This window comes from Ylistrum balloti, unplaced genomic scaffold, assembly GCF_031769215.1.
Source record: "Ylistrum balloti isolate Yb309-2 unplaced genomic scaffold, AGI_CSIRO_Ybal_v1 Utg369974, whole genome shotgun sequence".
NCBI lineage: Eukaryota > Metazoa > Mollusca > Bivalvia > Pectinida > Pectinidae > Ylistrum > Ylistrum balloti.
This window is the reverse complement of record NW_026782065.1, coordinates 26,495-39,390: the sequence shown is the minus strand read 5'-3', so window position 1 is coordinate 39,390 and position 12,896 is coordinate 26,495. Positions and strand designations below refer to the sequence as shown.

Sequence of the window (12,896 nt, the reverse complement as noted above, 5' to 3'; positions counted from 1 at the left end):
TAGCTATGATTTACGTAAACATGAAAAAAAGGTGAATAAAATCATTGTTAAAACATAATAAAACTGAAATTTCTTGTCTTATTAGGCAGATATTTTAGAACAAATAAGGAATTTGAAGGAGCCACCTTTGTACTGTGATGAGATGACCTGGAGGCGCTACCTTCCACCACTACCAAAACACAAAGGTATGATTTATACAGGGTGTTATCTCCCCTTACTCCTAAAACACAAAGGTATGGTTTATACAGGGTGTTATCTCCCCCTACTCCTAAAACACAAAGGTATGATTTATACAGGGTGTTATCTCCCCCTACTCCTAAAACACAAAGGTATGGTTTATACAGGGTGTTATCTCTCCCTACTCCTAAAACACAAAGGTATGATTTATACAGGGTGTTATCTCCCCTTACTCCTAAAACACAAAGGTATGATTTATACAGGGTGTTATCTCCCCTTACTCCTAAAACACAAATGTATGATTTATACAGGGTGTTATCTCTCCCTACTCCTAAAACACAAAGGTATGATTTATACAGGGTGTTATCAACCCTTACTCCTAAAACACAAAGGTATGATTTATACAGGGTGTTATCTCCCCTTGCTCCTAAAACACAAATGTATGATTTATACAGGGTGTTATCAACCCTTACTCCTAAAACACAAAGGTATGATTTATACAGGGTGTTATCTCCCCTTGCTCCTAAAACACAAATGTATGATTTATACAGGGTGTTATCTATCCTTACTCCTAAAACACAAAGGTATGGTTTATATAGGGTGTTATCTCCCCCTACTCCTAAAACACAAATGTATGATTTATACAGAAAGTTTTTGTTTTATTTAGAATAACAAGAAATTGATGTAAAGATTATTTACAAGTTACAGTTTAAGCTAGATTATACCCAATGCAGGACTGAAAATATGTGATATTACATAATACAAGACATCAAAGAGTACTCAGCACAATGCAGTGAATTTAATGGTTCTTTTCATTGATGAATTTTCAGATCATCCGAACGGCTGGTGTCTTATCTCGGATGTTCTTGTCACTCTGCCTGTTTGTCTCTTCTGTTCCATTGTACCGGTCAACTATAATGTAAGTACTGGTCAGCAATGATGTTAGTAGTGGTCAGCAATGATTTTAGTAGTGGTCAGCAATGATGTAAGTACTGGTCAACTATAATGTAAGTACCGGTCAACTATAATGTAAGTACTGGTCAGCAATGATGTTAGTAGTGGTCAGCAATGATGTAAGTACTGGTCAACTATAATGTAAGAACTGGTCAGCAATGATGTTAGTAGTGGTCAGCAATGATGTAAGTACTGGCCAGCAATGATGTAAGTACTGGTCAACTATACTGTAAGTACTGGTCAGCAATGATGTAAGTACTGGTCAGCAATGATGTTAGTAGTGGTCAGCAATAATGTAAGTACTGGTCAACTATAATGTAAGTATTGGTCAGCTATAATGTAAGAACTGGTCAGCAATGATGTAAGTACTGGTCAGCAATGATGTAAGTACTGGTCAGCGATGATGTACGTACTGGTCAACTATACTGTAAGAACTGGTCAGCAATAATGTAAGTACTGGTCAACTTTAATGTAAGAACTGGTCAGCAATGATGTAAGTACTGGTCATTAATGATGTAAGTACTGGTCAGCGATGATGTACGTACTGGTCAACTATAATGTAAGTACTAGTCAGCAATGATGTAAGTACTGGTCAGCTATAATGTAAGAACTGGTCAGCAATGATGTAAGTACTGGTCAGCAATGATGTAAGTACTGGACAACTGTAATGTAAGAACTGGTCAGCAATGATGTAAGTACTAGTCAGCAATGATGTAAATACTGGTCAGCAATGATGTAAGTACTGGTCAGCAATGATGTAAATACTGGTCAGCAATGATGTAAGTACTGGTCAGCAATGATGTAAGTACTGGTCAAATGATGTAAGTACTAGTCAGCAATAATGTAAGTACTGGTCATTAATGATGTAAGTACTGGTCAGCGATGATGTAAGTACTGGTCAGCAGTGATGTAAGTACTAGTCAGCAATGATGTAAGTACTGGTCAGAAATGATGTAAGTACTGGTCAACTATAATAATGTAAGAACTGGTCAGCAATGATGTAAGTATTGGTCATTAATGATGTAAGTACTGGTCAACAGTAATGTAAGAACTGGTCAGCAATGATGTAAGTACTGGTCAGCAATGATGTAAATACTGGTCCACAATGATGTGAGTACTGGTCAGCAATGATGTAAGTACTGGTCAGCAATAAAGTTCAAAAGTCATCTCCCCAGTGCCATAATACATGTAAGTACAAAGTTGGAGTTTTCACATTAATAAATGTTCACACTACAATATCAAGTAGATCTAATCAAGTGCTGAAGTAATATTTCTCAAAACTTGGCATGCTACATCCCTATGATATATGGTAGTGCCCTTTCACTTATTTGTGAAATTTTGACATTTTTTAGAGTTAGCCCCTTTGTGTAAATATTTGTTTGGAATATTGTGTCAAGTGTATCAAATAAAGTACTGAAGCAATATTTCTCAAAACTTGGCATGCTACATCCCTATGATATACATTTGTGCCCTTTCACTTTTTATTTAAACTTGATCAAATGCTACAGCTAATTATAGCCTATAATTTGACATATTAGATGTTCTTAAACCGTTACTATGGAAACACTTTGAGGCTTATGATTGGTCAAAATTAAGATATTGTCTGATGAAGTTGAAAATAAGTATGAACAGGTTTAGGTTGGTTACAAATACTAGCTACTTTTTTTAAAAGAGTGTTTATATTTTGTTGCCATGGTGACAAAATGAAAATTTCTTGAAGGAATCTTGTTGGGACAACCCCTCTACAACTGTTGCTGATTGGGGAGTGGGGTGTATTAGTTGGTCATCCTGGCGACAGTTCTAGTTTACATTACATTCATTTAAAATGGTTTTCAGCTGCAAGGCCTGAAGGAGATCCTAGATGACCCAGTAAAGTCTCTGTACCCGATAGTTTACCTCCCTTACCGACTCACACAGCAGTTACTTTACGCCCGCAAGTACATCTTTTCCTTCCATGAGAGCTGTGAAAGGATGGCCTATATGGGGCTGCTTGCATTTGGAACCCGACTTTTAAAGGAGAAGGACCAGGTAAGGAATTATGTAAATTTACCAGAATATTTCTTCATATTGATGGGTTCTATTTCCATTGTTTTTGATTATTGAAAAAGGTCACTCTGACCCACATTTTGACCTTTAGCTTATACCAAAGAAAAAAGGTTGTCTTGGTTTCTTAATCTTCCACTACATGTCACTGGAACTTTATACTTAAGTCGTGGATCAACCTTAAATGGATGGTATGCCATGTACCAGAAAAAGCACTCTGTGACCTTCATTTTGAACTTGACAAACATCAAAGGAAAAGTTTGTCCTGGTGTCATTTCCCACACTATTATTTGCCATCAGAATTTCATACTTTGGAAACGGTGATGTGTCATATACCAGATATGTGTTTCTCTGACTAACATTTTGATTAAGATTAGAGATATTGCCTCTGTAAAATGGTGGTATGACTTCATGATCTGTTGATATTGTCTACTAAAACTTGTGATATTTCTGAACTCATTCGCATTGGAACTAGCAAGTACAATTAAAGAAAACTGGATGCAGTGTTTAATGTACATATTACACATGTTACTGGTATACATTCAGGAGGTTTATTTACAGTTGTAACAACAACACTATTCCCTATTAAGTAAAATAAAAAAAAATCAGTGTTTAGAATCTGTCATCTGTGCATTCTGAGTGGATAAACTCACATTCAGTGGGAGACTGTAATTTGCTGAATTGTCTTAAGAATTCCTGAATTGTATTAATAATTCTTTTCTAAAATTGTTTTTGGGAGACTGTAATTTGCTGAATAGTCTTCAGAATTCCTTTCCAAAATCGTACATGGAATAAATGTCCAAGGATAACCTAATTGGTTAAATTTCTTCAATCATGTACTTTGAAATTTCTTTTACCTTCAAAAAGATAGAAATGATATGATTTTATGTTGTAGTTAAGAAAAACTACATCTTTCACTACATGATTACACCATTTTTTCTTTTTAAAAGGTTGATAAGTGTGTTTTAATCTTTCAGGTCTTTGTTTACCTATACAAGCATGTCTGTCTGATGGACACTACACACTCCCTGGAAGGCTACTGTAAGATTACGATGCCACCAGGAATAGAGTGTGATAAACGTATATATGATCTCTCCAGCCAACTGAAGTTTGACCATTACTGGACAGAGCTACAGGAAATATGCTTTGCTAGCCACCTCAATGTCCGGAGTAAGTAAATACAGTAAATAAAGTATTATGGGATACATTGTTTACTTTGTTTGTTGGGTTTATCACCCCATAAACAGCCAGAGTCATTTTGAGGCAAGGTCTCCTTGTAATAGCCGGTGACTTCCTCACTGAACAACATACAGAAGGCCTCACATGCTGTTTAGAGAAATGGAGTTAAAGTGTCTTGACAAATGACACAATCACGTCAGCTGAGACTGGGTGGTTTCTCATCTTCCTGAAACAAACACAAACCTCCATGGGTAAGGAGTGTTGAACCATGCACATTGTATCTGCACCAGAGGCTGCATGGCTTACGCTCTTACCAACTTAGATATCTCGGCCCCTTCTTCCTAGGGAGATACAGAACTTTTATACTGATAGTCCACATATATTAAAATAAAAAAACTTGAAAAATGTTAAAATGATTTATATTTTCTCATAGATATTTCCAGATTCCAGGTATTTTAACATCATATGTACTACCAATAAGTAGTTAAAAGCACCAAACATAAGTCAGTCCACATGATAAAAATACTGGACATTGTAAACATTATGTACAATGCTGTTGGTTCTTAAATACAGTTAAAGAAATAATCCAGTGGACACGTTGAAAATACTGGACAGTGTAAACATTGCTTACGATGCTGTTATTGTTACTTTGATAGAGTTAACTTTTATTTGTTATAGAGATGAAGAACAAAGAAAAGGAGTTGCGTGAGGATCCACCAGTAGAGATGTCCTTAACTGATGCCCTTAAACCAGTCAGTCCTGACGAGCTTGTAGATGACTCAGATCACTGTCGTCTCCCTGGTGACCAGCTCGGGGCAGCTGGCATTGATTCCTCATTCTACATGTTAGTGTTCAGTGTTATTCTATGTAGATGGAGAAATTGATCCATAGAAAAATTAAGTTATTTAAAATATTAAACAGTTACTAAACCAGTAATTTTTTTACCTCCAGATGCTAGTTTATATAAATTTACCATCAGAAGATTTCTTTTGTATTATTGAATATTATTTTTGAAAAGTAACAAAACTCAGGTAATTTCTTGATTTCAATGTTATTTTGAGTATGTTTCATGTTGAAATTGCATTGATGACAGACCATATTTCTCTTCTAATAATGATGTATTGAATCAAAAGGAATGTCGTTAGATTAAGCGTGATCACTCTATCAACAAATTCAAACCCAAGGGAAGCTAAAATTTATTTATATAATTTATAGTTTTCAGTTATATCTTGTTTGAGGGAAAGTCTTGCATCAATAAGTAAGATATTAGTGAAGCAGCTGATGTTTCTACACTGACTGAATCACTGTTAATATTAAGTATGAACCTGCCGAGAACAACTCGCAGTGGGATTGTCAGTGTCTCCCTGTGTTTTCTCAAATTGTGGGAGTGTTAGGATTTGAATGATCAAGGATGCCTTGTTTATTTCTACACTTGAACACAGTATAAACCATAAATCATTTGTGTGAAACAGTTTACTTGCGAACAATTTTGAAACTACTGATGTAAGCAATGTTTTCTTACTGGTGTCAAAAAGTATAAAAAAAAATTATATGAAAAAAGAACATATTCAACTGAAATTGAAAAGCCTAAACAAACTGCTTTTGGAGAAGAAACGCCTTGATTATATGACGTAGTTACACAAAGATTTTCTAGTGTGTAAATCTATGTATGTTACAGACATTTGTGCCGTAGCTGGGACTGGAGCATCAGAAACATGAAGAAGAACTATCCCAACTACAGTCACATGGGGCCACTTGGTAATGTAACACAAGCTGAATACATGTAGTACCTACTGGCCAAGTTTGACCCCTCTGTGTTATGTAGTACCTACTGGTCAGGTTTGACCCCTCTGTGTTATGTGATAGCTATAGGTGAGGTTTGACTCCTCTGTAATGTGATAGCTATAGGTGAGGTTTGACCTCTCTGTGTTGTGTGATAGCTATAGGTGAGGTTTGACCCCTCTGTGTTATGTGACAGCTATAGGTGAGGTTTGACCTCTCTGTGTTATGTGACAGCTATAGGTGAGGTTTGACCCCTCTGTGTTATGTGACAGCTATAGGTGAGGTTTGACCTCTCTGTGTTATGTGATAGCTATAGGTGAGGTTTGACCCCTCTGTGTTATGTGACAGCTAAAGGTGAGGATTGACCCCTCTGTGTTATGTGATTGTTACTGATCAGGTCTATCCTCTCCGTGTTGTATGTAATTATTTATGATGAATTTTCATCAGAATTATTAACATTGAATACTATTGCTCTCTGTTTGTAGACCTAAAGCCTGAGAGTCTGTGGACATCCCTTACAAAGTCATCCCCAAAGTCCACTGACAAGTACCTAAAGGTCACAAAACCAAACCGTCTGCCACGCATCCTCCCTAAGGAAAGACTTATGCTGACTGACACAGGGACAGGTGATATATTGTTTAAAAACTTCACATCATGCATTATGATTAGAAAAAAACAGTTTAAAGTATACTATATAGTACTTTATGATATTGCTAGTGCCATGTTCCTGATTGGTTTGCAGGTAAAGGCCCTGAGGTTGTCAAGGTGACAACAACCAAAACCAAGGGCAACAAAGGTGGCAAGGGTGTGAAACGCAAGAAAAAGATGTCAGGTAAGTTTGTTTATCTCATCAACCTCATAACTGTGTGGTTCTTTGGTATGTACTGCGTTGATTGATTATACAATTGTATTTACCTGATAATATCATATTAAGGTGTCAAGGTCAACCTGATAGTATCATATTAAGATGTCAAGGTCAACCTGATAGTATCATATTAAGGTGTCAAGGTCAACCTGAAGGTCAACCTGATAGTATCATATTAAGGTGTCAAGGTCAACCTGACAGTATCATATTAAGGTGTCAAGGTCAACCTGACAGTATCATATTAAGGTGTCAAGGTCAACCTGACAGTATTATATTAAGGTGTCAAGGTCAACCTGATTGTATCATATTAAATGTCAAGGTCAAAAGTTTAAAGATCGCATTTAACAGCTTTTGCAAATGAATCAAACAAAGATACTTATATGCATGAGAGTGTTAGTATTCCTGTTTTAAAGATATTTTCTAGTTTTACACATTTATATAGTGTTTATGTTCAGTCTTGGATATTCTAGTGATGTATCGTGTGAAAGCAAATGAGGATTTAAATTACTCAAACTGTTAACCTATATAAGCTGTAATATTGAAATCTTTTTCTGGAGTTTTTTATTGTGTCAGATATGGCTCCAAAAAAGAAAAAGAAGGCTGAAGTCCCTGATACATCAGATACTCCAAAGAAGAAAAAAATATTCCGTATGTAAAATTTAATGTCTGTAAAAGTTTGCTTGTTATTTCTGCTGTCATAGAACAAATGCTGAATATGTGAAGTGATTATAATATATAAGAGGAGATTGTATTTATATGTGCTGAAAAAGTCTCTCATTGACTTTTCACATTTGAGACTTTCAGCTCTTGAATGATGGGCCAACTTTAAGCCAAATGTATAATTTAGATGAATGGATTTTATGCAAATTTGCCCTTGAGAATGTCACACAGAGTAAATCTGCCCCTTTATTTTGATTATATATCTAAGCTCTATAACTCTCAACCTGTTATATCAAAACCTGTATTGTAAAATACATTGACTACCAGTAGAAATGTTAATGAATTGCTGTAGATTCCTTTCCAAGATGGCCCGATTCAAATACTTTACCCCCTGATTATATAACCTTGGCCCTGTAGTTTTTGTGTGGATACCTGTTATTGGCCTTCATAGCACAGCAGTTAGATTAATGGAAGCCTGAAAGTTTAGAATTAAAATCCTTTATGTCAGCACCATAAAATGGCATGAGCTTGTGCTTGTTACCTCTCTGAAAGATGAAAAATATTTGGAAGGTATTTTCAGATCAGATGATTTTTTCCAGAGTTATAGCCCTTGATCTTTGAAAATTTGAAGAAATTACCAGTTTCCATCAATTTTCTCAAAGTTGGATTGTTTTTTTGAACAGGAGATGATATAGACCTTGTAGCAGAGAAGATGAGGACTGGGCAGCGAGTGTCCTGGTCAGCTAAGGAGGACAGCATTGTATGTGTAGAACTTTACTGAATCCTAATATTGTATCAATTCTTCATTGAGTAGAGATATAGAAATGAACTCTCTCCATGCAGAGGAAGGATTTTTGAGTATCTTTGCATGAGTAACTATATCAATCTACTGAAATGATTTAGAAATGATTATGACAATTGAAATATCCTATTGTGTATTGATATCCCTTTAAGGGATCATATCAAACTTAATGAAATATATTGTCACGATTACTTTCATTTTTCAACAAATAAAAATATGAAGAGTAGCTGATAAAGAGAAAAGTGTACATAGTACGGTGGTTAAAGAGACTTGAATATTGTGTCGAAGAGTAAAACTGATATGGTGCATACCAGACATATAGGATCGGGTCAAGTTATAGCCTTAACACTACAATATTTTTGAATGTACAGAATAACCCATGATGAAAATTATTGTTTAAGCCAACATGCAGTGTCCATACCTTTGTCTGTCATTTATCCTGTGACAACTTGTCCCTTCAGACCAACTTCTTTTCCATAACCAAAAGGCCAAGAGTCATATTTGGGTGGGAGTTTCTGTGAATGAAACCTGACAAAATTTGTAAAAACAAAATTTGTAAAAAAAAAGCTTCAAACAACTTTGTCATGATAATTAGCTGGTAGGTTCAAGAATTGTGATAAGAAATGACCTGTTCTCAAGGGCAGAGGTCAAATTTCTTAAAACCTTCAAATGATTTCTTCTGATTAATGAAAAGCCCAGAATTATGATTATAGGCTGGTATATCCCTGGGATGAATTTGGATAGTGTTTATGAAAAGAAGTGACCATGACCCTTATTCATCCATATGTGTCAAATTTATTGAAACATGCAAACAACTTTTTCTGATTAACCAAAAGGCTTAGTGTTGTGATATTTGGCTGATGGGTTCCTGGAATGAAGACCAACTTTACTACTATTACTACTACTTTACTATTACTGTGTAGTGCTTGATTTGTTACTGTTCTTTGTTACTGTTCTTTGTTACAGTTACTCACCGGTAAAATCGCCAGCACCATTCTGGCCATGAACTCTCAGAAAGACAACCGCTCGGTGCCAGTACCGTTTTCTGAAATACGAAATGTTCTCCACAAATACTGTAAAGAGGTAGGTCAGTTATGGTTATCACTTTTTCCTAAAAGTGATTTTTTTGTTGTTGGAATGAAAATGACATGCCATTTATTTTTTGTATTTTAATAATCAGTTCCTAGGAAGTAAAACTGTCTGTTGTTTATGTATATTTTTGTGTAACCTTTGTATACATATAATCATTTTGACCGTTTCACCATCCTTTATCTAAAGACAAGCTAGAATTTCTCTACAAATAATACAAATATAAACATTTTCTTAAAATAACCATATTTTATGTATTGCCTGATGTAACCAATGTACTTTAAGTACATTTAGTTATTTTCTCATTTAAAAATTAAATATTCTGCATAAACTAATTGTTGGGATTTACACTGTAGTATCATAACCTCAATTTCTACACCTGGTTATATGTTGGTAGTTATCTGTTTAGGTAAAATGATCACACTTGAACTTCTGAAATCAACGCTTGGCAACTTTTTCTTGATTAAGTGATAGAGGTGTATTTATTTTTTTTGTCGAACTCACTGTGTTTTTACAACAGTTGAAAAATGATAGACTTATAAATATAGATGAATTTTATGTTATTTCAGAAATCCAAGGACAAATCCACAGAAGCCTGTAAGAGACGTATCCACTTCATACTGAAGAACCCACGCACAGAACACAATGTTTCTGTATTTCTGTCAGAGGCGCTTCAGGACCCTGTAAGTCATGTCTATAAATAGCACAGATCACAATGTTTCTGTATTTCTGTCAGAGGCACTTCAGGACCCTGTAAGTCATGTCTATCAATAGCACAGAGAACAATTCATCTGTATTTCTGTCAGTGGCACTTCAGGACCCTGTAAGTCATGTCTATAAATAGCACAGAGAACAATTCATCTGTATTTCTGTCAGAGGCACTTCAGGACCCTGTAAGTTGTGTCTATAAATAGCACAGAGAACAATGTTTCTGTATTTCTGTCAGTGGCACTTCAGGACCCTGTAAGTCGTGTCTATAAATAGCACAGAGAACAATGTTTCTGTATTTCTGTCAGTGGCACTTCAGGACCCAGTAAGTCGTGTCTATAAATAGCACAGAGAACAATGTTTCTGTATTTCTGTCAGTGGCACTTCAGGACCCAGTAAGTGGTGTCTATAAATAGCACAGAGAACAATGTTTCTGTATTTCTGTCAGTGGCACTTCAGGACCCTGTAAGTCGTGTCTATAAATAGCACAGAGAACAATGTTTTTGTATTTCTGTCAGTGGCACTTCAGGACCCAGTAAGTCATGTCTATAAATAGCACAGAGAACAATGTTTCTGTATTTCTGTCAGTGGCACTTCAGGACCCAGTAAGTCATGTCTATAAATAGCACAGAACACAATGTTTCTGTATTTCTGTCAGAGGTACTTCAGGACCCAGTAAGTCGTGTCTATAAATAGCACAGAGAACAATGTTTCTGTATTTGTCAGAGGCACTTCAGGACCCTGTAAGTCATGTCTATAAATAGCACAGAGAACAATGTTTCTGTATTTCTGTCAGTGGCACTTCAGGACCCTGTAAGTCGTGTCTATAAATAGCACAGAGAACAATGTTTTTGTATTTCTGTCAGTGGCACTTCAGGACCCAGTAAGTCATGTCTATAAATAGCACAGAGAACAATGTTTTTGTATTTCTGTCAGTGGCACTTCAGGACCCAGTAAGTCATGTCTATAAATAGCACAGAACACAATGTTTCTGTATTTCTGTCAGAGGCACTTCAGGACCCAGTAAGTCATATCTATAAATAGCAAAGAACACTTTGATATGTATTTTTAAATATGTCACGAAGTCATGCAGCTGAAAGACATCTGAATATTTAATGTAAATTTCTATGTTTACAGTATGTAGAACTCTGTTTTAATGTTATACTAACATTTTTTTTATAGAAAATTGACAAAGAATATGCCCATAAGAAGGTAACCTGGATGGCAGAGGATACAATCAAGGAATTCAGGAACCTGTTTGAGCTGCTCATCAAGAAATTCTCGTAATTATTTTTCTTGTTTATACTTGAACTGGTAGAGAGTTTAGAGATGTTTTTGTTGATGGTGACATATTATTACAAGAATTTTAGAGAATAAGAATGACTTTGGAGTTACATACAGATAACAAATCCATTTTGAAGTTACCTGGGTCCTTGTTACCTCAGAAAAATCTGTGGTTTTAGTGAAGAAAATTAAATATACCCTTCGAATCAATACAAACAATAGGGATTATTTGGACATTAAAAATTTTAAAAGCCTACAGGTGATCTTACTTTAATCAAATCAGCTATTAGTTAGCTTCAGAACAATTTGTCATGAATTAACTGCAATATGATGTTGTCTTGGTGCTGAGAGTCATAACCCAAAATTAGGAAAATTTATGTTATATAGGTGATGTTGTTTTTTATTGATGGTTTTTCCTGTGATTGTTGATGTAGATATTTTGATAAAGTTCCAAAACTCAGTTAAAGTTGTGATATTTCAGGACTGTTGACTTGAAGCAGAGTTACCTCCCTTCCCACCTGTCCGAGCTCCCTGATTTCAATATCAAGATAGTGAAGAAAATAAGTCTGGATGCAGTTTCTCACAAAGACGTCCAGTCCACTGCTGACATGTACATTGCTGTCCTTAGAAATATTATCCAGGTCAGTTCCAGAGGATGTAAATAAACAAATCAATTAATCCAAAGTACTGTGAAGTTTTTACTGTAAACCATCACTAGAACAAACGGACGACAAACACACACACTTGGTAGGACATTGATCCACAGAAAATTTCTCCTCCTGGAGATTTTTCTTGTCTGAATTTATGTAAACCAACTTTTTTGCATGCAATTTACATTTGTAAATTTCATAATTGAAACAAACTTGAGAAAGTTAATCATTGGTAGTTAAGACAGGGATATTTCACAATGACTGTAGTATGGTATGATAAAGTCTGTTTCACAAAAGTTAAACACCCTGAACTGGTTGTGATGGGGAACAAGAATGTTAGAAGCCATGAGAAAGATTGGTTTGCATTGTACAAGACATGTCAAAAGAGCTTATCTTGAAAGATATAGAATAAATTCAGATGACATGCTGTTCATTTCATTTTCATTTTCCAATTGGAATTTACACACCAAAATGAAGCAGTATCTACACTGTAGTGATTATTGATATAGAGTATTTTGTGATGTAGAAACGCGCTGAATACTTTGTAATTGATCTCTAGGTGACAGAGATAGTGATTTCAATAAAAAAAATTAAAGTTATAAGGATATGATGTTTCAACTGAAGATTTGTTGTTTTTTAACAAATAGTATGGTCAATTTTAGATGCCTCATTAAGGCTTCTCAAAAGTTACATATATATATTA

At 35.3% G+C, this 12,896-nt stretch overlaps 1 protein-coding gene across 1 annotated transcript in view; it reads left to right on the top strand.

Annotated features, from left to right (window-relative positions):
• LOC132547766 (general transcription factor 3C polypeptide 1-like) overlaps window positions 1-12,896 on the top strand; it is a 60,283-nt gene that overhangs the window by 31,751 nt on the left and 15,636 nt on the right. The window contains exons 18-31 of the mRNA XM_060211567.1: window positions 86-185; window positions 1,008-1,096; window positions 2,968-3,159; window positions 4,152-4,344; window positions 5,032-5,197; window positions 6,032-6,111; window positions 6,621-6,761; window positions 6,878-6,967; window positions 7,574-7,648; window positions 8,344-8,420; window positions 9,429-9,545; window positions 10,121-10,234; window positions 11,442-11,542; window positions 12,025-12,184. Of these exons, the coding sequence (XP_060067550.1) occupies window positions 86-185; window positions 1,008-1,096; window positions 2,968-3,159; window positions 4,152-4,344; window positions 5,032-5,197; window positions 6,032-6,111; window positions 6,621-6,761; window positions 6,878-6,967; window positions 7,574-7,648; window positions 8,344-8,420; window positions 9,429-9,545; window positions 10,121-10,234; window positions 11,442-11,542; window positions 12,025-12,184 (1,695 nt within the window). The remainder of the gene's footprint in view (window positions 1-85; window positions 186-1,007; window positions 1,097-2,967; window positions 3,160-4,151; window positions 4,345-5,031; window positions 5,198-6,031; window positions 6,112-6,620; window positions 6,762-6,877; window positions 6,968-7,573; window positions 7,649-8,343; window positions 8,421-9,428; window positions 9,546-10,120; window positions 10,235-11,441; window positions 11,543-12,024; window positions 12,185-12,896) is intronic.